This window comes from Pyrus communis, chromosome 9 (genome assembly GCF_041283825.1).
Source record: "Pyrus communis isolate YQ-2024b chromosome 9, ASM4128382v1, whole genome shotgun sequence".
NCBI classification, from domain to species: Eukaryota; Viridiplantae; Streptophyta; class Magnoliopsida; order Rosales; family Rosaceae; genus Pyrus; species Pyrus communis.
Window position 1 is genome coordinate 9,544,048 of NC_142573.1, and position 25,589 is coordinate 9,569,636.

Here is a 25,589-nt window from a genome sequence, read left to right on the forward strand (position 1 = left end):
CTGAAATGGCTCAGTGACAGAAGAAGAACCAGTTTGCTTACGATGAGCCATGGATAATTCTTTAGTAAGCAGCAGACCATGTAATTCATCAAGAGAAGTAGAAGACAACCGAAGCATGATTGAGTCAAGGAACGACTCAAATTCATCTGGTAAGCCATGAAGTGTCGCAGCAATTAGGTCTCGATCGGAGATAGGGGCACCAACGGCAGTGAGAGAATCAGAAATTTCCTTGATTTGTTGCAGATATTCTGAGATCGATTGATGACCTTTCTAAATAGATTGAAGACGAGAGCGAAGTTTATGAACATGAGCATCAGATACTCCACCAAAACATTGTTCAAGCTTCTGCCATAGCTCTCGAGATGTAGATACTCCAACCATGAAAGGAATGAGATTTTCAGAGAGGGTCGAATTCAACCAGATTAACAGATTTTGATCTTTCACAAACCACTGCTTAAATACTGGATTCACATATTGATCAGGGAGAAGAGAAGCCGGATAGGGCTCAGTACCATCGATAAAACCGAGGAGCTTGTAACGACGAAGAATGGGAGCAAACAAGGCACGCCATGGGAGATAGTTGGTGCGTTTGAGCTTGATAGGTACCATACTTCCAATGTTCTGAATCGTAAGAGACATATATGAATTTGGAGAGGGACAAATGCCAGAGACATTAGGGTTTGGTAATGATGGTGAATCCATCGGAGATGATGGTTCAAAGGGGGATGCCATGATGAATCGAGACAGAAATTACAGATCAAAGGTAGAGATTGATCAAGAAATCGGGAGAAATCAGAAGAAATCAATCAAGAAATCGATCGAGACAGTGAGCGGAAGAGGATCGAGGCGGTGGGTGAACGAGAGCCATGAGGCGGTTGGCAACGTGATACCATATAGAATCAGAAAAATCTCTCTGTAAAATGATATTTACTTTGCTTGCTTATCTATTTCAGTATCTGCCTTAATATCTACCTCCTTTGATAATCTTCTTTGACTCAGTTAACAAAGTCATCCATGAAAAAGATGCAAAGCAAGTGGCTTTCTCCAAATCCATGCCATCGTATCATGCCTAAGCTTTCTAACTCTTTCGACAATCTTCTTCCAACCAGTTAATCAAGCTGGTCATAAGTTTTTTGTTTTAGTTTTGTTGCCCTTTTCGTCACCAATAAAAGACCATATGCTTTAGTCGCAATGCACTGACGATTAAATAGTTGGTTACATACTCCTTGGTGACTATTGATGCTTTTACCCAGTCATAATAACATTAGTGGTAAATTTTGTTAACTAAGACCATCTCCAATGGTTGGGCTAAAAGCTAAATTTTTTAGCCCGGAAAATTTAGTTTTTAGCCCAGAAACAGCTTTTATGCTCCAACCGTTCTAACCTAAAATTTTAGCCCGGGATTATTAAAGAATGAACTTAGGCTATTTTTTTGTTAAATTAAAAAAAAAAATTTAAATAAATATGTAGACTATCGTAAATTAATTTTATGAACATTTTAATCTAAAAAAATTTAAATTCCGATAAATATTGGGTGGAGTCTACCCCGATTTCTGGGCTAAATTTTGGGGGGAATTTAGCATTGGTTTAGCATTTAGCCCAAAATTTCCCCTTGGGTTGGAGTGGGTTTGGGGGGAAATTTTGGGTGGTTATTTGGCTTTTAGCCCACCATTGGAGTTGGTCTAATAAAGAGATCGTTTGGAAATATTTCATTAAGATAAGACCAAGACAAATGAAAACCTATTACAATATGGAGTTTATTTTAATACACTAATGAAATATTATTCATTGACTTAATTATCCTTAACAAATGTTGCATTTCCTAAACAAAATTCCTTGGATGTCGAGTATTTCATTTCTTACATATTTTTGTACTCATTGACAATTATACCTATGTGGATGTGAGTGTTCCTTAAGATGAGAAAAAAAATTATAACTTCTTACAATATAAAACTTATTCCAATGCATAGCCGGTCTTAAGTTGGGACCGAAATTTTTTATACTTTCTTATTCTATTATAGAGTATTATTTTAGAAAAGTTTTACTGTATAATTAATAGCAAAAGACAAAAAGAAGCAGGTAATGCTCATTACCTCTCCATGTTTTTTATTTGGACAATATGTTATTCATAATATCATAAGATAATATAAGACACAAACGTAAATATTAGAAAGGCTGATTTACACCATAGATTAACACCTTTCGAAACTTAAATTTAGTCTCATTTTACTCTATGTTACTTAAAATGTTTCCTTTAATAACCTCATAAAAATTAACTTTGTGTCTAATATTTTCCCATTTCGTCACATTCGTTAAAAGTTTTGTTAAATCACACAATGTGGAAAGTCTAGAGTCCGTTAATAGCCACGTCATTGCTAAATATACAAATCTAATTAAACAATATATTATAGTATGCCAATGTTTTAAAATTTTAATTTTTGAAGGTTAAAAAAAAAACTAAGAAAAAACTACTCTCTCCACCATCACCAGCTCCTCGCCGACACCAAGACCCCCAGACTACTCCCCTCATCAATTTTGTATATTTCATATCATTATAAAATCATAATATGTTCTTAATTTCTTCTACATTCATTACCTACCATCTATGGCTCAACCCTATATCCACCACTAACGACATCAACAACCTCAACTAACCTGTGTCGATTCTTCCCTCGATCCTGAACTCGGAGTCATGAGACGAGTCTTAGATCCCCTCTCATGTCGACCCCAACGAGGAGAGGAGACAGGAATTATACTCAAAATTTAGTGGGTTAAATATGAAGACTCTAAAGCAAATCCACAATTTGCATGCTTTACTTTGGCTCTGAGAGGCTCTATACTGTGCATGATCATTACCAAAATTTGAGATTTCAAACTGATTGTCTCGTGAATCTTGGGATCATAAATTATATATCTTCCCTCGGAACAATGGCACTGTAATTTTAACCAACATCTAACCTCACTGATTAATCTACCTCCTCAATATGTTCTATAAACTATTACGTAGTATAGGTAATACTATAGACCGGAAATGAACCGCTTTTAATTTATAAGCCTACGGGTAATTTTGCCATCCCTAAGTGGATACTAGAGCATTCGATATTAAGAAGTCAATAGAAACAATTTATTCGTTGGAGAAAAATGAAAAAATGGGATGCTATTTGAACACACAGAATTGAAACAATTGTTGATACAATTTTTAATGCATATAGAAACCACATATATATATATATATGTGTGTGTGTGTGTGTGTGTGTGTGTTTATGTCAAGAATAAGATTTGTAAAGAAAAAATTGGAAGCTGCACCTTAATAATCCGGCCGGGCCACTGTAAAAGCTTTAATTAATCAGCAGGCTCGTATATCGTATGTGATCTAAGGGCGAGATCAATTAGACCTTGCCGCTTAGTTGAAGTTTTAGATATTCTACATAGGTTGTTCCAAATTCTTATCAGTTTAGGTCCATTAAATATAATCATGTTTTTTCATCATACTTCATCTTTTTCCCATTTTTGTCAACTTTTTTTCAGTTTGTCATGCATCTTGTAATCTCATCTAGCTAGTAATCCTGGGGAAGTAAATGGTCCAACTTTTCTTCATTTTGTCATGCTGCCATCCATCGATTGAAAAAAATAAGGGAACTTTAACGAAAAACTCCCGGTACTGTTCACTTTAACGAAAAACCACATTTTAACACTAAAACTTCAATTCTAATACTATTCACTTTACCCTTTATTTTGTCATTTTAATTATAACTCAAAGTTTTCAAGTTTTTTTCATTAGTTTTCCTAAAAAATAAATCGTTGTTCCTAAAATAATAAGGGTTAATAGTTAGTCAAGTGCAATCATCCCAAGTGCGATTGTGTCTTCTTGTTTTGGCGTGAAGAGAATTTTGTGTTTTATCCCTTCGTTTAGCCACTGTGGTCTTGACTCTAACGTCGTCAGAAATAGCCTTTTTATCGAGCTTGCCCTTTCTCATGAATCCGCCCTCACTCGCAGCTATATATGCAGCTGATAGTGATTATCACGTAAACTCATGCGCTTTTTATTTCCATACTTCCTGAAAACGCCCTTGAGCCCATCACATGTTTCTTCCAGTTTGCAACAACTCGATCAGGAAATTATTCCGCCGTGTAGCGGTCTCTTTTTGCAGAATTACATATATATTTGGTTGGAGCATTTGGGAGTAGGGTCTCAGTTATTCTTATTATTGTAGTTTAATTTGATGCCTAATTCCATTGATTATCATATATATCTTATGATTCCCAGTGGACTCTTTGTCTTTGTTTTATCGTTTTGTCCTTCCGCCAACGTCAACTCTTAATGTATCTCAGAATTAAGGCGTGAAAGGTCAGATGTCGTTTCGCCAAACATCTAATTGATTATTGATATCAATGACATTTTTTATGGTGTACCCCAATAGATATCATCCAATGAACATTTCGTATTTCCCTGCAGAATCCCAAGTGAAAATTGATCAATTTAATTGGTTGTAGAGGAGTAAATGTCGATTGATTTTATATTTGCTTTTAGGTATCGTTTGGTATGCAGACAGGACGGGACGAAACGGAACGGGACAGGACGGAACGGGACAGGATGGGACGAAACGGAATGGGACGGGACGGAACGGGACAGGACGGGACGGAACGGAGCGGGAGCAAAGATGCCCTCAGATGGAAACAAGGAGGAAGAAGAAGAAGACGGAGAGGTTATAATTTTGTGTTCCACAGATGTGGAACGAGTCGTTCCAGGGGGTGAGGTGGAACGAAAATTCACCCAAAACTCGTCCCGTGGAACAGTTCGTTCCACCCGTTTTAGGCGCACCAAACGTGGGACGGAACGCCTTGTCCCACTCTGTTCCGTCACGTCCCGTCCCACGTACCAAACGGTACCTTAATGTTGCTTCGTTCTCAGTTTATGTCTTTCGTTTGTGATGCTCTTTTTCTAATAAAAAGAACGTTGACCTCATAATTCATATTTTCATTTCCATTTTCTTAGTTTTCTCGTGTTTTATTATATGCATATATATATATATATATATATATATATATATATATTCCCGTATATGAAGCATGCTCATCGTTTTGCTTTTGAAATAACACATGAGAAATGCGAAGGGGAATCTTTCAAAATGTGACTATCTATGGTTTCTTTTCTTTGTCACTTCACAATTTAACGTCAATTTATGTGTTAACATTATAAAATATTGTGTTAAAAACATGAGATGACAAAAATTTATGGAGAATCCTAAATTTTAAGGGTTCGTTTGGATTTACTTTTGAAATGACTGAAAACGCTTTTAGAGAAAATGTTTTTGGGTTTTAAAAGCACTTAAAGTGTTTATTGCAAGAGGCATCAATTATGTACTTCTTACAGGAAGCATTTTAAGTGTTTTTTTTTTTTTAGGATTTACTTGCATTTTTACTAAGGATTGGTTCTAAAAACATTTTCACCAAAAGCGCTTTCAGTCATTTTAAAAGCACATCCAAACGAGCTCTACTAGAGTCTCCTTAGCATTCTCATAACACATTATACTATAATTAATGGAAACTATTTCTTCGTTGGAATAAAATAAAACTAGTAGCCAAACAACTCATAATGTGATTGATCATCCATATGAAATTCTGTGACTTTAGATCATGTGAACAAATTACTCTGATAGCTTGTTTGGCTACGAGACATTTGAATTAGATCATACGCTGTCACTTATAGACATACATTTTATCTTGCTCTCTCTTGAAGCAACTCAGAGATCTAAACTCATTGCTAGCGGAAGATAGCTCTAGTGTTAAAAGCATTTACCCTTTCAGTCAAGTTCATGCGTTTGTTTTGCCCTCCCCTGAGAGATCCAAGTGGATTGATTAACCAGGCTCTTTATTGTTAGGAGAATGAAGGGCTGAGCTGCTTTTGGTTCCATCCCATAAGAGTTGGGACTAAATTATTTACTTTAACCCTTGTAGGACAAAAGTGGTACTAAAAGTGGGAGAGGCAGTATTAGATTGGATTGGATTGGATTGGATTGGAGTGGATAGGTTTTGGGTGGGGCTATGAGCTATCTATGGATGGAAATCCAAAAGTGAATACATAGATTAGAGGCTGATATGTGTTAGGTTAGGGGCATGACAATTGGAAAAGCAACCAAGTGGGAAGAGGGGATGTTGCCATATCTGCATTTGGTTGCAGTTTTTCCAATGTTTGGAACGTACCCCTTGTTGTCTAGGTATAAAAGATAATGTGATTGGGCTAGGTTTTGTTAAATACAGTGTTTTAGTATGGCTGTCTTTTGGTAATTGGTAGGGTTTGAAAAGACCCTAAATGTTCAACCCTTGAGGTTAATTAACCCAAGTCTTGGGGGGGAGAGTGGCGAAAATAATTTGGTATTAGAAGATAATACTTGACTCTTTGCCTTGGAAGTAGTTCTACACTCCAAACGGTGAACTGTCATGTTGATTATAGTTTTTTTTTAGTTCATTAGGTCGCTAGTTCAAACCCTCTCTTCTTCATTTAGCATAAATTAATGCAGAATATCGCTTGTATTAAAATATATATGTACATTCCTTTCATCGATCATTGCTCATTTAAATCCATTCCCCAGAATAGGTGTGGATCATCATCTCCTATTAGTCATGACGTGAATCTGTGGTCTCCTCTCTTTCCACACGGCAAAGGCAAGACTGCAAAAAAGGGGCTACACAAAGAAAACTGTACGGAAACGCATATGTATATGACACAGGTTTTCATGGAGTTCATTTCGTAATGTATTCAACTGTTCAACGGTTATATTTTATTACATCATTTATAGATTCTTGCAAAAAAATTAGACAAATTTAAAATCATTAAGACATTTAATTGTAATGAAGAAAATGACTAATATGGTTCTACAAAAAACACTAAACTTAATCCAATGGTTATATAATTTCGAATTTAGGTGATTTTTGGTAGACATAACCAATGAGATAAGACATAAAAAATAAACTATTGGATCGTTGAAATATATTACGAAGTAGACCCATAAAAATGTGTGTCAAAGTATACGTTATAAGCGTTTGTCTTGGATCATAACCTATATATGATAAAAACATGGGTATGCAACTTTAGGCTTTGCCTTTTTCCATTTGGATTGTAAATTATGCACTGCCATAAAAGCCTAAGATTCATTCATACACCAAATTCACACGTTATCGCAATCATCCAAACGAAAAGAAATCGGAATTGTAACCCAATTGGGAAAATAAGCTCTTTTGAGGAAAGTTGGTTCATGGAGGCTTCTAAAAAATAATCACATGGACCATTAAAGGTTTAAATTACACTTTAATTAAAGGAGGCATTTTGTCTGCCCTCCTGTTTGGGTGTCCTTTCCATCATCTTTTATTTGTGCAGTCACGATTAAGTCACATCAACATTTTATATTCCTATTGTTTTTTGTCATATTATCTCTATAAAAAAAATCAATATAAAATGTTAACGTGACTTAAACGTGACCGCACAAAATAGGAAGGGATGAGAAGGGCATCCAAATAGAAGGGCAAACAATCTGCCTCCTTAATTAAAAGCACCAAAACTATATTAAAATGTGGAAACAAAAAAATTCATGCTATGTAGCATTAAATGTTATGAATGCTAAATGATGTGGATCGATTTGGATTATGTGGTCCTGTGAATCCAGAGCTCGTAGCCACTGAAGTAGAACCCTAAAATGCAGGCGTAATATTAGACCTAATTGGATAAACGGTACTCATGGTAATAGGATAGATAGAAGGTAGCCTCATGGTAAAAAAAAAAAAAACCGAATCGCAACCCTTTGTAGTGAAGTCAGTCAGGATTTAAGCCCAAACATACAAATTTCCGTTAATTCTTCGTTAAACCTGTAAGCCATGACTCCACTCTCAACCAAAGCTTCCTCCCCGGCCACTGCCAGTTGCGAAGCGGCCAACCTTAGCTTAGAATCAACTTAACTGTTGCCTCCATCACCATGTCTTGCACTTGGGATGCTTATGGCTAGAGGGGAAGGAAAAAGTCATCTACATCTCTACCGTATTTTTGCTCTGAAATTCTAAGTTTTATTTATCAAAAATATAAGAAAAAAATTTCGAATTTACTGAGCAACCAGATTTATTGTAGATTATTTTAATATAATATTTGTAGCTGCACCTGTGAATTTTTCAACAAGAGATTTTTTAGGTTCTAATCTGATAAAGAAAAGATATGGATTTAATTCATCTATTTATCAAATCAAGTTTTGTGTACAAATTTATCAAAGACTTTGATTCGGTGTTGCTCTCGTATAAGATTGTTGGAGTTCAAGCTTGTTCTTGGTTAGATTCAGCTGGTAAGTTTCTAAACCAACATTGATGACAAACTCATTGAAGAGGTTGCACTATCTAACCCCTCTAGAAATAAAGGAAGCTGAATGGAGAAATCGACGGAAATTTTGATTTTGGCTTAATTTCTAACGGACTTCATTGCAAGAGTTTTAAGATTGATTTTTTTAGCACAAAGACTATCTTTTGAATACCTTATTATCACGAAGACTATTTATCCAATTAGGTCTATAATAGTGTCCCAAACAGCAAATGTTTATACATGCAAATTTAATCAAAATGCTGCACAAGCAAATGGGTTACGAGTACCTAATCGAACAGCAGCAAATAAATATAAAAAAAGAAATCAAATCATCGTGATTGAAAATGGTGGATTACCCTAATAGTTATGATCTTTCTCTTAAACCGACAATTTCCGGATTCGAATATTTCCCTCTCTCTCTCTCTCTTTTACTGTAGATTAGTGCAGAATATTCACTTGTGTTCAAAATATATATAAAAATATATAAATAATAGAATTACACCATTTTCATTAGTTTTCCTAAAAAAAAAAAGACAAATTTATCAGATCAGTGCTCCAAGACTTTGATTCACTGTTGCTCTTATAAGATTGTTGGAGTTCAAGCTTGTTCTTGGTTTAGATTCAGCTAGTAAGTTTCTTAACCAACAATGATGAGAAACTCGTTGAAGATGTTGCACAATCTAACCCCTCTAGAAATAAAGGAAGCTGAACGGAGAAATTGACGGAAATTTTGATTGTGGCTTAATTCATAATGGACTTCATTGCAAGAGTTTTACGTCTGATTTTTTTTAGCTCAGATACTATCTTTCGAATACCGTATTATCACGAAGACTATTTATCCAATTAGGCCTATAGTATTGTCCCAAACAGTAAATGTTTATGCATGCAAATTTAATCAAAATGCTGCAGAAGCAAATGAGTTACGAGTACCTAATCGTACAGCAGCAAATAAATATAAAAAGAGAAATCAAATCATTAGTGGTGGATTGCCCTAATAGTTATGATCTTTCTCTTAAACGGACAATTTCCGGATTCGAATATTTCCCTCACTCTCTCTCTTTTACTGTAGATTAATGCAGAATATTCACTTGTGTTCAAAATATATATAAATATACATATATAAATAATAGAATTACACCACTGATTTCACTGATAAAGAAAGAGAAACAAATATTGACAGCCTTGATGATGGAGGGGGCAAAGAACAAATAAATCCTCATCACACGCCAGTGTCCTCCATTATTAATGTCCTTCCATACAAAGAGAAGCATCTAACTCATAAATCCAAAGCTTTTTTTGTTCAAACCCTACCAACTACTCTCTGCTCAACACGCTACTAAAAGGCTCATTAATTATCAATTCCAGTGTAATACTCATTAACAGTTCAGGAAAATGCAACCCACTCAAACTTACATGCAACCGGGTGACGATACCCCAAATCTATCACGCGATGCCATAAGTTTTAACTTTCTACCGAATGGCATCGCGTGACTGATTCGGGGCACCGCCTTGGTGTCCTTGTTGCATAAAAGTTCTTCTCCCTGATCACACACACAAACCCATCCAGACAGAAAGAGAGAAGGAGATGTAAAAGAAAAGGTAAAAGCTGCAGCTTCCCAGTTCCATGTAAACTCTCCTCTATGAGACTGATGATATGGATCTGTGTGCACGGATATGAACTACCTAGGGCAAAATTTAATCCAACCCTAAAAGATTAACGCTTTCCTCTATCAAAAAAACAAACATTTGATTTTCCCCAGGAAAACCCAACAAAAAAGTTTAGCCAAAAATGGAAAAACATTTGCAGAAGCCAAAATCCAATGCCCAATGAGACATAATTACACACAAATCAATCACATAATATCTAAAAGGGGTCTAATTACTCAAAAATTAAAGTCAATTAGGAGGTAAAACTAGAAAACAAAGGCAACCCATTTCCCCAATTTCTCCAAATCGAACAGCAAAAACACAAAATCATCATATGATCATTATGATTATCATAAAAAAGGAAAGAAAGAAAGAAACCAACGGCCGACAGTAATTGGGCAGCGAAACCAAAGGTAGAAGAAAGTACACTATTTGAGCTAAGAAGAAAGAGGCCTCGGTGGAGGCAGCAGATGGTGAAGATTCTGATGGGGTTGCTGGGGCTGGCCACCGCCATTGCCGGAGATAAAAGGGTGCTGCAACAACTGCGCCGCCGACAATCTCTTAGACGGCTCTCTCTGCAAGCAACAAGCAATGAAATTCCTGAACTCTCTAGAAGCACTGTGCGGAGCTTCAGGCGGATGAGACATACAAATAGCCCACATTAAGCTAGCCCAATCGCCTCCTCGCGCCACCGAGAACGGAAACCGACCCATGTAAAATTCCAATATGCTGACCCCAAGGCTCCATATATCGCCGGCGTAGCCGTCGTACTGGCCGTGATTGAGATCGGTGTTGATCCTCTCCGGACTCATGTATGCGATGGTCCCGACGGAAGAATTGCAGGGGTCCATGGTCTGAGCCAGAATCCGACTCACTCCGAAATCGGCGATCTTGACTTGGTTCCTCGCGTTGATCAAAAGATTCGAGGGTTTGATATCGCGGTGGACGATCTTCCGCCGGTGGAGATAGGCGAGGCCGCTGAGGATTTGCCTGGCCAAATCCGAGAGGGCCTTCTCGTTCCTGATGTGCTGGCCCTCCAGCGACCCGCCGTCCATGTACTCGAGCAGGACCTGGATCTCGCCGTTGTGGTCGAACATGTCGTGGCACTTGACGACGTTGGGGTTATCGACGTCGCGGAGTATTTCGATCTCGCGGCAGATCTGGCGGCGCACGGCGTCATCGTGGTTGCCGTAAATCACCTTGAGCGCGTAGACCCGGCCCGTCGGGCGGTGTATGGCCTTGTAGACGGTGCCTCCGGTTCCGCTCCCGATGCGGTTAGAGCGCTCGAGCTCGGAGAAGTTGATGAGCTGCTGAGCCGCGCTGTGGGCCGAGGACGACTGGGCCGAGCTCGGACCGGGCGGAGGGAGAGGGAGCGGTACTGCAAGCGAGGTGTCCCGCTGAGGTAGCGGTAGAGTTAGGTCGTGACGGCGTCGTCTCTGGTTGTCCCGCCTCGGTGGTGGGGCCACCACTGCTGGGTTCGTTCCGGACGGCGGCTGAATCGGCCTCATGATCGGATGACGACAGCAACGACTGTACTACTTGTTTGAAACGACGCAGTTTCCGAGCTCGGAGTCGAAATCGCGATTTCTTTGGGGGTCCGATGAATTGGAGGGAGGGAGGGAGGGGCTTTTGGGTTAATGAGGAGGGCGACGATGATGGAGGTCGTGAGGATCACGAGTCATCGTTTGTTTCGTTGATTGGTTGAGTGATTGATTGATGTCGTTTTTCTCCTTTTTTTTAATTTTATAAATATTTTATTTGATTTTTTGTTCCGAGAATCGGAGACTTCTTTGTGCGAGGAAAAGAGGAGGAAACAGCGAGAAAATGAAAAAGGAAGGAACAAACCGGAGCTTTCTCTTCTCAATAATTAAAATAAATTAAAAACATGTAAATTAAAAAGCAAAGAGGCCCAGAGAAAGAGGGAATCGAGAATTAAGGCCCACGCGCTGATGGAGAGAGTGGGAGACAAGGACCAATCAGATATTGCAGGTGTCTGTGGTGGTGGGACCGTCGAATATTTTTGGGCTTTGTAGTTTTATTATTATTTTAGGCTTTAATATCAAAATAGTCCACCTGTTATAGTTATATGATCAATTTAGTCTCCGTGTTTTCGATTTAACTGATTTAGTTCTCTTGTTTGTCTCTTTTAGCCAATTAATGACATTTCGTTCAATCTCTTTTAAAAGCAATTGGCCATTTACCACAGTGGTAGAAATGTGTTAAGTCATTGCATGACTCCATAGGTTTAAATCACATTGGTGGCTAATCTAACATATAATCTAACAAAATTTATCGTTTGACAAAAAAAAAAAAATCTCTTTTAAAAAGTTCATAAGAAAAACTATATGAGATATAATTATTTTTTCTCTTTACATACAAATGCAAATCAATGAGAAATAAAACATATAAGAGATAAAAAATTTAATCCGAAAAATGATTAAGGTTGTGACATAGAAAAGAGAGGGGGTAATTTTAGGAAGGCGGTCGAGGAGTTGGGAGAAGAATAATTTTTCTTTTAATTTTTAATTTTATTTCATTTGTAAATATTTTAAATGAATTAAATAATTTTATAAATAAGTTTATAATAAATTTCTACATAAATTAGATAGAAATGTTCTTAATTGGCTAACGAAGATAAACACAATGACCAAATTGGCCAAATTGAAAACACGGGGACTAAATTGACTCAATGACTAAAACACATGAACCATTGTAACATTTAAGCCTTTATTTTATGTCATTACAAATCGCTTGTTAAAAATTAATAATAATAATAAAATTTATCTTTAAAGTATATGTTTAATTTTAAGTGGAATGCAACGCAATTAAAAGTGAAAGTAGAAAAAGGGTCCAAAAATGCTGTCAATCAACTTTTAATTATTTTATGTTGTAGGTCTTATTAATTCACCCATTATAAATTTTAAAAATTATTTTAATTAATATTTTTTGAAAATGGGTCGTACATTTACAATAGAAAAACATATGGGCCGAAGAAGGAGAAAAACTAATATTACCACGTCAGTAACATTTGACATTCATTTTTTCATATTTTTGTTAGAGATGCTCTTAAATGGTCCACGGGTGATTTTCTCTGAAAATACTAAGAAAAATGATTTAGACAGCATAATCGGGTGCGTTGAGGCCCCTTGTTATTGCCTTACACTGTTGTACCCCTGTACCTATTTTACCCTTTGGCCCTGGCAGCGTACAACACGTAACAGCGCAATTCTGCAAGTTGGTTCGTGAGTTCACATGAACTCGGGAACAGAGAGTAGAGGAGGGAAAAAAATTAAAATTAAATAAAAAGGTTGTTATTGTCTTTGGGTTACCCGCCAGCGGTCAAAGCAAGGTTAATTTGGTTTCGAGTTCGGAACCGGTCCGTTCTTTTGAGTGGGTGGGGGCCCACACCGATATAAATGGGCCCACATGCGATTACGTGGGGCCCAGTTTATTGGTGCTGCAGCATCATTGGTCGGAATGAAACTAGTAATGCCTAGTCGACAGATACTAATCAGAATCTTTACTTATGCTAATAATTAAGGATTATGCATAATCATTATTTAATAATTTTTTCTTACAATATTTCGTCATTGGTTATGTATATTTGTAAGCCTGTATAAAAGCCCCGCCCAATTATGATCTCGGCCGGGTCCATCCGAATCTAATTTCATACATCATAAATTCATAATATAAATTATTTTTTGTACATTTTTTGTGACTACTGAGTAGATCAGATTCAACTAAATAAGCATATGACCCAAGTTGCTAAAACAACTCTTGACCTCTCCATTTTATGAAGTGCAAATTGAGAGCTCAAACGTCGTTTTATGTTCTCAAATTTAACTCTTCTATCTGAGATGTCTTTGTGATCTAAAACATAAGTCAAGGTTTGCTTCTCTCTTTCACATCAAGTTTATTGAAACACGCAAAAATTGTAGAACATAGAATACTTCGAATCACGACGGAAAAATCCCACCAATGTGTTGGTAAAGAAAAAGATGTATGTATGGTTTGGAGAAGTAGAGAACAAGACAGCCATTTGACAATTATACGTGTAAGTTTGTGTCCGTATGTGACAAAAGCAGTGGACTTTTTTTTTTTTTTTGGGTTTGTCAGATTTTTCTTTGCTTTCTCCAACTTAAAGCCCCACCTTTTGCCTTTGAGTTCCATCAAGTCAGCCCTTGTGCCCTGCCTACCATTATTTTTGGGTGTTTCTTGGTAGTTTGCTGGGCGCTTTCGTTCCATTGAAAGATCAGAGCTTCTGCATTTCCTAGCATCTTCTTGTTTTATGTTTCTGTTGCTTGTACAAAACAAACCCGTCAAGCAAGCCAAGAGAAAATAGAAGCCCTCCAGCCTCCAGCACAGCTGTATATAATTGTGTGTTTTTCATATGGTTGGTGGCTATTATTCTAATCTTTTTAATTAGAGGCAAATCCTAATGGTAATACCAAGTCTAAACCCAATTTAGATTATATTAATGGAAAAAGAAGATATGCATAAGGATAGGTTAAGTAGCACTTGATAATAATAATATTATGTAGTCGACAAAAGAAAAAATTGTTGGATGTGAAGACCGTAATGTCATCTGATGTTTCTAATTAAGTGTTATATTATGAGTGAATGATATAGTTGATATGTCGTCGAACTAAGAATGTCGATTCATGTTGTTTAACCATATTATAAAACGCAGTTAAGTAACATAATATAACAGTAAGACAGTCATACTAAACGATAATACTAATAAATATGTGTTAAAAAATAATACTGATAACATGACGTTTTCATGTCACACGAAAGAAAAATTTTCAAACCGAAAGACGGAAATTAGAATAGTACATGGCTTGGATTGGTACATTTGTTTCTGTATGTGGACATGAAATGCATGCTATCGTATACATTGGGTTGGTCTATTTGTAGAAGATGAAATTTTGACATTTTTGTACCAATCAAACGTTGAGTTCCTTTCTTTACCAAAAACAAAACATTGAGTTCCTCTCCAAACTAATGTCCGTTACCCTCAAGACAATAAAATCAGAACCAATAAATTTGAAAAAAAATGAAAAGTAAAGTAGCGTAAAAAAATCACCACAGTTACACATTAAGTTGACCAAGTATGTATACGAGTGAATATAATAGTTTAATGCAATATACGATTTCATGATTTTGAATCTCATAAAAACAAAATCAAATTGATTGTCCTAGTGATTAAGGTAGTCTTTGTCAATCCATTGCGTGTTATGTTTAAAAAATTTCACTCGTCTATTGAGAATAAATCTCATATTAATTAGAGGATGGACCTTGCATGTTCCTATTGTAATATGGCTATTTGCTTACTGCTAATTGGTGTTATGATGGAATCTCATTTTCTTTATGGTATTAGAGCAGGTTGTCATTCGTGTAAAGCTCAACGACTAACACATCATTCCGTTTGTTTAATCCACGTGTTAAGCTTAAAAATTCGCTACATAGGAGAGGGCATGTGAGAATGTAAGGACATAAGATGTTAGACTACTCCTCATATTATTAATTGGTTTTATGGTATACCTCAACTTTCTTCATCGTCTTAATGTAATTTAAAGTAAAAATATCATTTAAAAGAGAAAACCAACCATTAACAACCACATCATGTGGTTTAAAACGATAGTCTCTCTAGCAAGTAAGTCTCTATACACGTAAAAAGAAAACATTTCAGAAGATTTTGAAATGACAAAAAGTCTTGGTGAACCAAAAGTTGAATCCATGCATTTCCACCTTCGTTTTGCCTCATTCCCATTGCTTGAGCCCATCTCGATTCGAGTAACTCGAGCTAAGAGAGATGACTTGCTGAAGTGTTTTTCCATGGAAAAGAGTGGTGGCGGTGGCGGTGGCGGTGGTGGGTGTGTGGCCTCGAGAATTTTGGTACGAGCTCATAGATATAGATGAACAGGGAAGGGAAGGGAAGATAAAATTCTGAACGTCTTGATCAACAGAGATTGGCGTACAATCACATCGGAACTCCGGGCCAGATAAAATTCCTAGTTCCCCAAATGAACTAAATACTCAGAACCACGTCCATGCTCCTCTAACATCTCCGGCGAGCATATAGTATAGGTACTGCAGACTGCAGTCGAAGGAAAATTCGATAACCGTCTCTTCACAACCCAGATGGACAATAGCTAAGACCGCCTTCGACCACAGCCCGCCCGCGGCAAGGATAAAGTCCCCTGCGATAATCAGGTACAGCACGGAATGCCATTTCTGATCAGTTACGTGAAAAGCAAGGAATGTAAATCCTTTCCTGATGCTTACTGAAAACAAGATACTACTGTTATAAACGGCATAACCAACTATCATTCCAGGGCCACCGAACTGAGAAACAATTTTCCGGCGGAATAACCAACCATTTTTCCGTCCAACACATTCACAAACACTCCTTAAAGGATTAATATTATATAACTCAAACACAATCTGTACATATCAAATTAGATCACTATAATAAACATATTCTTGTCATGTGTAGTTGTTGAAGTGTGTACATAAGATCATTCTGTATAACTCGTCGAGAGTCCCCAGCTGATCAGAATCCACTCTTTCTCATGTACCAACGTAAGGTCCACGGGTAGGGACAGGAGGGCCGGACGAGTATCTCCATTCTCCGCAAGCTAAGCATCTATCTAGCTCGACTTTGTTGTCTAGGGTACAAAATTTGCAAGACCAAACCTTATACTTCAGGTCCTCTTTTAGCGTCCCGCAGGCTGTACATCTCAATGTCAATGGCTGAAACAACTTCAAAGCATTAGAATGCACGTTGATGATCGCGTATTCTCTACAGCATGCACTCACGCACGCACGCACACACACAGAAGGTGTTTTGTATTCAAATTTCTGACAAAACTATGCATAGAATAATATTACCTTATTTAATAAAGTGCACATACTGCATTTCCACTTTGCTTGATCATCCATTTCTTCCTGACCTGGCTTCGGTTTAAAATTAGTCTGGGTAGAGACGCCATCAGTAAATGTGAACGGTTCTGGCCTTTGAGAAGTTCCAACGTTCCCCTGTACTTCAATGTCACCCTCCGAAGACTTGGACCCACACCATAAATCATCATGCAGTCTCCTTTCTGCAGCCATAGCAGCAGCTTGTACTGGGCTCAAAGCCGCCTTAATGTTGCTATCGCCACCTAAACGCTTAGGCCCTGATGGTAACAACGCTCCACGGCGTGCTCTGGTTTCAGCAGCAGCCAAGGCAGTCTGGCGAATAGATGACAGAGGGGCTTGACGGGAGAAACCACCCAAACGTCTTCCAGGAAGATCAAATCCTTGCCCGGTGCCCGTAATCCCCTTAGCTATCAGTTCCTCACATTCCTGCAGAAAACCAGGGACCAAATTAGTGATAGACCACCGTCCATAAAGTATAGAAATTACAAGGTAGACAATACGTTATGGAACAACATGTTACAAAAAGTTTCAATTCAGAGCAACAACAGAAATTACAAGGTAGACAATAACAAATAAACCTTTAAAAGTATTAGGACTTGATGGGAACTTTTTGTCCAGGGATAAATCTGCAACAAATCATCACGCAAAATCTTGAAACGCTTTGCATAAGCCTTTTAGAGCTTATAATTAAACCTAAATATTATATTTATAAGGAGATACCTGGACGTTTTTTAAAATGACGGAAGACAAGAATTCATGTGGGTCACCCCATATGATCAGAACAGAGGGTAAGGACAATGATAATTAATAAACTAAAGAATGAAACACAAATGAAATTAGAGGGGGAAACAATATTGGATCATATTATTTAATAGCTTTCTTGTGCTTTTTAAAGCTTAAATAATTAAGGCCATCTAGGAACAGGGTATGCATGATATTTCAGAAATATGTACTGTGATGAAACAGAGTTCTATAAACGATTCCAGACCCAGATCCTCAAATATGATCAGACCAATAGAAGAACCCACAATTGTCCAAGACAAGGTAGTCAGATACCGTCAAGTATATGAAAGTGCATATTCTTATTCAAGTGAAGATATTCCAGACTTCCCTTATATTATACAAGAAGCACGCGCATTGATATACAAATGCACTGCAGGTATGTAGGTCCCGTGATTGTATACATGCATAAGTAGTATGACCATTCAACAAGGCTTCATAGGACATTCCGAAAAGTGGTTGTTTTTGAGTTGCAGTAATTTAGGAAAGAATTCTAGACAGAAATGTGCTCATAGGAAGTGCTGTTAGTCACAATAGTGATTAAGAATTTCTTAACACCGCATCTAATCCTTAAGATTAAGATGACCTTTCTTATAAAAGTGAAAACTGAATAAGACAATTCTATATCTGTATCTTAAATCGAAAATTAAAGAAATCTATCAGCTAGGACGGCTTTCAAATAAAATAAGAAGCTACTTTCAGTCAGATGTAAGATTTGCATTTATATATAAACCATATTCAAGGCAGTTCTTAACAATCTAACGGCATAGAAGTAGTACTGTACACGACAGAAGGTTCTCAACGGAAGATACTCTTACAAGGGCCATTAGTTTTCATAAGCAAAACATTAGAAGAAAACAAGAAAACAATGAAAAACACCATGAAAGGGGGATTAAGATAATTACCCTTCTGATCTCATCCAAAAGTCTGTAAAAGTCAGCATTGTGAGGACCATGTTCGTTGTGGCAGAGCTCATGCAGCATTGTATCAAGGATCTGTTCATACGGGTAGAAAACCCAATCACTGTTCGGCCTCCGCAGTCTGAGCTTAATTTCAACACCTCCTCCTACATTGAGCCCCTGAAGAGCAGGATTGGCAGGACTGCATTTCAAAGTTGCAGACCGACAGCGGTAAATATACAACACAACACACATAATAGAGAAGAACAAACATACACTACCAGAATTCCGAAAGCACTTTGACTTTCCATTGACGTTTGCGCATTATCGGCTGCACTTGTTTCGCTACCTTCTCAAGTATTTCCCTTGCATCCTCTTCCCCAATTTTCTTTAGTGGTTTGATTTCCCACACCTTATTGAGATCATTAAGATCCATCTGTACTGAAAACCAGAAAATAGTAACAAAAACAACCACAATCTTCTCTTCACAATAACACACATCAGAATTCACACACAATCTTCTTTAAAAAAATGAAACCGAAATCATACGAAGGATAAAGCTTCATCATTTTTCAATTAGGGAAGTGATTTTCGCATACCCTTGTTTATTTCCCGCCCTTGGATTGTTTATTTCACACTGCTAATTACCATAACAAATCAAAATTTACTCAAAGTTCATAAATTTTCCCCTAAAACATATAAACCCTAAATTTGTTATTCAAAGTTCAAATCTTTTGCAGGTGCAATCGATCAGCTAAACTTCAAAACTTAGAAAATTGCATGAATTTATTAACCAAATAAAAATAATAAGATTACCTGAAATTCCTGCGCTGGGTGTTTAGCTCGCTCTGAGAGGCCTCTTATCTGATGAGTCTATCGGCCAATGAGTGAAAGTGCGATGACTTGTTTTTGCTTTTATACGCCGTCGTTTCGGTTCTCAGAATCTGTTGAATTGCAACTACGACAGCATTTTCGTATTTAACGGCAGATATCCAATTAGGCAGTTATTCCGTCGACCCCACCCTTGATACGAAATTACTTTTACCCGTCGATTTCTTAAGAAGTGGGATCCGCATAATGAACGGCTGGTGATCCGGTTATTCAGATGGTCTCTTGCTCACGGGCGCAGGGGATTAACGCTCTTTGCCGCTAAATAACGATCATCCGTCTGAATGTTTAACCAGAAAGGCACTCTCTTCCTCTCTACTACTTCTGCAGAGAAACAGTCCTTCTCTCTCTAGCTCCTTTCCTCCCTCTCTCTCTCCTCCAAGAAACACCGGGAAATTTCTCTCTCCTCCAAGAAACGCTGGGAAAATCCAAACAATGCCGAGGTCCATTTCGTTCTACCTTCGACACTTGGCGTTCTTCTTCGTGTTTCTCAACGCCATTGTCGCCGACGCCCGGACGCGCAGCTCTCACCGCTCTCATCAGGGTAACTGAAATTCTCTCTTTTTTTCTTTCGATTCGTAAGAATCCCTTCGTTTTTTTGGCGTAAATTTCTGAATGCATGCAGAAATTGGGATGGGGAATGCAATCGTGGTTGAAATGCTGCAAAGTTTTCATTTTTCTTCTGATTTTTCTTGGAAATCAAACGGTGGATTGAGCTTCTCTATTCTGATTTAGTGAATCTAACGAAACTCTGAGCCTTTCTTGGGGTTAAAGATTTAGGCCCACATATGGATTTTCTTTTCTTTCTCTCTGGGTTTTATGGGTTTTTGATGTTTCTGAAACCCGTTCTCAATTGGGTTCTGTTTGGTATCTGAATAAAAATGCAAGAAAGCTTAACCCTCTAATCCAGTGACCTCATTCAAGAAAGTTAATTTTATTTCGTATTTTTGCTTTATTTTTTCTGGGCAATCAAAAAGGGTTAATTTCTCCTCTGTTTTTTTGTGGATAGCTATAAGTTTCATTTCCATGTCGCATGCCTTCATTTCTTGGACTTTTTTTTTCTGTTTTTTCCTGTGAGTTTTCTGGGTTACCAAACTGAGGATAATTTCTTATCTGTTGTTCACAAAGCCAAGTTACTGAAATTTCGTGTTTTTGCTATGAGTTTTCTTGGTAACCAAACAGAGGGCGATTTCTGTACCGTATACGTTTGCTTTGATGCCTCTATGAACCTGACAGTGTCTGATTCTTCTGTGTTCTTTTTGCAGAGCCAAGTTACCTCAAATTTGTTGTCAACGCCACCGATTTTCCAACAGAAGATTATTACGACTACATTATTGTAGGAGGTGGCACTGCTGGGTGCCCCTTGGCTGCGACATTATCATCTAGATTTCGAGTGCTCTTGCTCGAACGGGGTGGGGTTGCTTATGGAAATGGAAACTTGATGACCAAAGAAGGTTTCTTGGCCGCACTCATGGATGTCAACGCCTTTGACTCGCCTACTCAAGCCTTCACATCTGAAGAAGGAGTTGCAAATGTCCGAGGCCGCATTCTTGGAGGCAGCAGTGCCATAAATGCTGGTTTCTACAGCCGTGCAGATCAGGACTTCTACGCGAAAACCAGTGTCGATTGGGATCTCCGAATGGTGAATGAGTCGTACGAGTGGGTTGAAAGGGCAATTGTGTTTCGGCCAGAGCTGAGGACTTGGCAATCGGCAGTTCGAGACGGGTTATTGGAAGCTGGCGTTGATCCCTACAATGGGTTCAATTTGGATCATGTGGTGGGGACCAAGATTGGTGGTTCAACATTTGACACTTTGGGAAGGAGGCACAGTGCTGCAGATCTTCTCAATTATGCAAAACCACTGAACATCAAAGTTGTGACTCATGCCAGTGTGGAGAGGATTCTGTTGGCTTCAACTAGGCCATCTCCAGCGTCTAGGCAGTCTGCAGTGGGGGTTGTTTTTCGTGACAGCGTCGGGAGGTATCACCATGCTGTGTTACGTGAACATGGTGAGGTAATTGTCTCAGCTGGTGCCATTGGAAGTCCACAGCTGCTTCTGCTGAGTGGTATTGGCCCGAGGCCGTATCTTTCGTCATGGGGGATTCCAGTGGCTCATCATCTTTCTTATGTTGGGCAGTATCTCTACGATAATCCGAGAAATGGTATCTCAATTGTGCCACCAATCCCACTGGAGCACTCACTGATACAGGTTGTGGGAATTACTGAATCAGGAACCTACATTGAAGCAGCCTCCAATGTTATCCCTTTTGCATCTCCTGCAAGGTCCGTGTTCATTCGGACGCCATCTGCGCCTCTCTACCTCACTGTGGCAACCCTCATGGAGAAAACCATTGGGCCAACCTCAGCTGGTTCTCTGAGGTTGGCTTCAACAGATGTCAACGTGAACCCAATTGTTCGATTCAACTACTTCAGCAACCCGGTGGATGTGCATAGGTGTGTGAATGGGACGCGCAAGATTGGTGATATACTCAAGACCAGGTCTATGGAGGATTTCAAGTTCCAGGGCTGGTTTGGGAACAAAGACTTTAGGTTTGTGGGACCTGCATTGCCTGTAGACCAATCAAACTTTGAGCTGATGGCAGATTTCTGCCGGCGCACTGTTAGCACCATATGGCACTACCATGGGGGATGCATGATAGGAAAGGTGGTTGATGGTGATTTCCGGGTCATTGGTACTGATGCACTCAGAGTTGTCGATGGATCAACATTCGGTATATCACCTGGGACAAATCCTCAGGCTACTCTTATGATGCTTGGGAGGTAAGTTTATCCTCAAACCACTGCTAACAAAGTCATTGCATTTGCAATTGTGCACAATGAAATGTTCTTGAAAACTGACTCCTTTGTTTGATCCAATTTTGGCAGATATGTCGGGCTGAGAATAATGAAAGACCGAAAGGAATACAAGATGATCAACTGATCATCTATCACTTTTTGACATACTCAGTGCTGCTCATCTTCTGTCCTGCAGATATGTTGGCATTTGTTTTTGCAGTGGTTTTTGCAGTGTTTAGCAGCTCCGGTGTAATTTGTTTTTGCAGATATGTTGGTTCATTCTTTCGTAATAAAACTATGAATTGAAAGAGCAAATTGTACAGTTTCTGTTTCGAAATTTTTTGCTTGAAAATGATCAGTGTGTGTGATTTTCCTTGTACTTGAAATTTCACGAAGTTAATTAGTTGCTGTTAGCTCAGTGTTTGAAGACTTGAAGTCTGTTGGGCTTGAGGATTTGGGCCAGAATGTCCCATTGGGCTTTTTATTTTTGTGATGAAACCAAATTATTAGATGTATTCGTTTTATTTTTTGCAGGAAAGCTGTTATTAAAGTGTAATATTTTTTTGCAGGAATTAAGCTTCTAATTATTGCTTGGTCCCTCATTCCTTTGTAATATTATTGAGAACTTTAATATATAGTTTATAAATATTTTAAAGAAGCCAACGAGAGGCTATAGTTGGAAGGTAGAATACATTTCTTGTAAAAAATATTTAGGATACAAATCAGAACTTTCATAAGAATGAATGAGGATCCTCTCCGGATCTTCAAATCATGTTTGTTCACTGTACATCATGCGGTCATAAATTATTTTAAATACTTTTATTTAAAATTAAATATGAATAGTACTTGATAAAAACTGATCGCACGATATACGATAAACGGATATGATTTGAGAATTCTCATTCCATAAGAATAACACAATTACTTATGCTTTGAAGTGAATAAATCTGTCCATGTCACTTGTGGTGGGTGTAACAGTTCTTTTCAATGGACGGAAAAACTGCTGCTTCTTTATTAATTGGTTGATGTGACTTTATGAGTTAGAATTTTAAAAGGAACGTTTTGATATAGATCTCTCATTTTTAGACTTCTTAAATTAAATATATGTTCATTTTAACAATTTGATTAAATATTTTTCTACAATTTTGATACCATGTCTATTTTAATTAACCCATTGTAATGTACCTAAATTACATAATTTGCCAAGGCCTTTAACATATATGTTTCCCGTATCCATTTTCTTCACACCAAAATGCACACAAGGTTCCTAGACTCTTGCTAACTAATGTCTCAGAGTTTTAATCCGAGAAGAATACTGATTGTTGAATATTAGAAAGATTTGAATTTAAGAATATTAATAATGTTATTTTTCTAGTGAATTTTAATTTAAGAAGAATACTGATTGTTGAATATCAGAAGGATTTGAATTTAAGGATATTAATAATTTTATTTTCCCACGCCAAAATGCAATTTTGGCTCTGCTGAGAATATAAGTTGACTTTGTGCCATATTATTTATGTTTGTGCGTTGGCTCAAATCTACCAGTTAACATTTTTAGTTTGGTACATTATTGGACTGCAACTTTGTAATGTAACAAGAGTTTGGTACGTCATTTAATGTTATGTTGACATATATTGATAGTTTGGTACGTAAAATTTTTATTTTTGAAAAGCATCCGTCTGAAAAAATGTTATAAATATGTCTTTGTGATGTACCAGAAGTTTGGTACGTTACTTAATTTTACACTTACTCATATTAATTGTTTGGTTCATAAAATAATATTAAATTAGATCATTCTAGGCATTTGGTACGTAAAGTTTTTTTATTTTTGAAACGTATCTGTCTGGAAAAATGTTATACAGTGTGTGTTTGTAATGTACCAGGAGTTTGGTATGTTACTTAATGTTACAATGACCCATATTGATTGTTTGGTTCATGAAATACTATTAAATTAGATCATTCCATGCGTTTGGTATGTAAAGTTTTTTTTTTTTTTTTTTTGAAGCGTATCTGTCTGGAAAAACGTTATACAATGTGTTTGTAATGTACCAGGAGTTTGGTACGTTACTTAATGTTACACTGACTCATATTGATCGTTTGGTTCATGATATAATATTAAATTAGATCATTCCAGGTGTTTGGTACGTAAAGTTTTTTTATTTTTGAAATGTATCTGTCTAGGAAAAACATTATATAGTGTGTGTTTGTAATGTACCAGGAGTTTGATACGTTACTTAATGTTACACCGACTCATATTGATTGTTTGGTTCATGATATAATATAAACAAAATATTAATCGTTTGGTACGTTATTTAATGTTACATCGACTCATATTTATCTAGAAAAACGTTATTCAATGCAGATCTCTTTAACATACCAACCTAACTTTTGGTGAGATAAAACGTCATCACCGTGAACCATTGTCATCGCCATCTCTTTTCCGTACCATGCATTGTAATAGGAAACATCCAAAACATAATTCTTTTTTAAATCATCAACCATCTGAATTGGTTTAATGTGTGGATTGGACCGAATTTGCTCAACCAGTATGGAACACACAATCTTTGAGGTCATCATCCCACTTATACGTTCTCGAATGCGACCGATGTATGTGTGCTGATTATTTAATAATCGGATAATAAAATGGCCATTAGGAGTGCATATAAATGCATGAACACGCCACGAACAACCTTCAATATCTTTCTTAATGCAAGAAGCTGTCATCCTTTTTGCTCATTTGCGACATACTCAAATTCAAAACCCATCTCAACAGCATGCTTGCATAGTTTAAGCCTGAACTCATCCGCTCCACCCTCATAATCCTGACCAACATGACTAATATAGCTTTTCCAAGGATGCGATAAATACATCTTAGCATTAGGTGTTTTAAATTTCCCCAAAAACTCTTTCCCATCGGTGTGCATTGCACCTTCAGCCAAAAATGGTTCTGCAATACGAATATCTTGACTAGCATTGCCAATTTCATTTGATTCTTTTAAGCTCACCAATATATCAACAAAATATGTGTTCTCCTTCGTCACAGACATGTGCAATACACTCACATCCATGTCGCATTCCAAAAGATAACATGCGCATCCATTCATAGCAAATGTAAGGTTAAATGAACCAACTACCAAACCATTGAACCTTGAGCTAACCTGGTTGCACAATTTAGAAAATGAAGTGTCCTCTCCATTGTTATTAGTTGCTTAATTTTTCTCTCGTTTATGTTGTTAAAAATTGGTGTAAAACATGACTTTCATACGCCTTACATGCCCAAGCAAAATGCATGCAGCACCAATGCTCATTGGGGC

General features: G+C 37.5%; 3 protein-coding genes across 4 annotated transcripts; 1 reads left to right on the top strand and 2 right to left on the bottom strand.

Annotated features, from left to right (window-relative positions):
• Positions 1-10,255: 10,255 nt before the first annotated feature.
• On the bottom strand, positions 10,256-11,872 carry LOC137739473 (mitogen-activated protein kinase kinase 5). The gene has a single exon (XM_068479047.2). The coding sequence runs from the start codon at positions 11,494-11,496 to the stop codon at positions 10,426-10,428; it is 1,071 nt and encodes a 356-aa protein (XP_068335148.2). The 5' UTR covers positions 11,497-11,872; the 3' UTR covers positions 10,256-10,425.
• A 4,515-nt stretch (positions 11,873-16,387) lies between these two features.
• On the bottom strand, positions 16,388-19,541 carry LOC137739949 (DNA-dependent metalloprotease WSS1). The gene is made up of 5 exons (XM_068479704.2): positions 19,408-19,541; positions 18,873-19,032; positions 18,598-18,793; positions 16,883-17,338; positions 16,388-16,744 (listed from the first exon to the last, which is right to left on the bottom strand). The coding sequence occupies exons 2-5, from the start codon at positions 19,025-19,027 to the stop codon at positions 16,562-16,564; spliced, it is 990 nt and encodes a 329-aa protein (XP_068335805.2). The 5' UTR covers positions 19,028-19,032; positions 19,408-19,541; the 3' UTR covers positions 16,388-16,561.
• A 207-nt stretch (positions 19,542-19,748) lies between these two features.
• LOC137738885 ((R)-mandelonitrile lyase-like) lies at positions 19,749-22,872 on the top strand. Of its 2 annotated transcripts, XR_015966874.1 has the most exons (4): positions 19,776-20,023; positions 20,745-22,260; positions 22,366-22,475; positions 22,518-22,872. XR_015966874.1 is itself a non-coding variant. In XM_068478357.2 (3 exons), the coding sequence occupies exons 1-3, from the start codon at positions 19,915-19,917 to the stop codon at positions 22,418-22,420; spliced, it is 1,680 nt and encodes a 559-aa protein (XP_068334458.2). In that variant the 5' UTR covers positions 19,749-19,914; the 3' UTR covers positions 22,421-22,792. The 2 variants fall into 2 exon arrangements, 1 of the variants encoding a protein (XP_068334458.2); XM_068478357.2 differs by having other exon boundaries at positions 19,749-20,023; positions 22,366-22,792.
• Positions 22,873-25,589: the final 2,717 nt, after the last annotated feature.

Coding starts and splice junctions, on each gene's coding strand:
- LOC137739473 (XM_068479047.2), bottom strand. CDS start 11,496: ATGAGGCCGATTCAGCCGCCGTCCGGAACGAACCCAGCAGTGGTGGCC.
- LOC137739949 (XM_068479704.2), bottom strand. CDS start 19,027: ATGGATCTTAATGATCTCAATAAGGTGTGGGAAATCAAACCACTAAAG. Junction 17,339..18,597: donor TTTTGGATGAGATCAGAAGG/GTAATTATCTTA, acceptor GGTTTTCTGCAG/GAATGTGAGGAACTGATAGC. Junction 16,745..16,882: donor TGTGCACTTTATTAAATAAG/GTAATATTATTC, acceptor AAGTTGTTTCAG/CCATTGACATTGAGATGTAC.
- LOC137738885 (XM_068478357.2), top strand. CDS start 19,915: ATGCCGAGGTCCATTTCGTTCTACCTTCGACACTTGGCGTTCTTCTTC. Junction 20,024..20,744: donor CTCTCACCGCTCTCATCAGG/GTAACTGAAATT, acceptor TTCTTTTTGCAG/AGCCAAGTTACCTCAAATTT. Junction 22,261..22,365: donor ACTCTTATGATGCTTGGGAG/GTAAGTTTATCC, acceptor CAATTTTGGCAG/ATATGTCGGGCTGAGAATAA.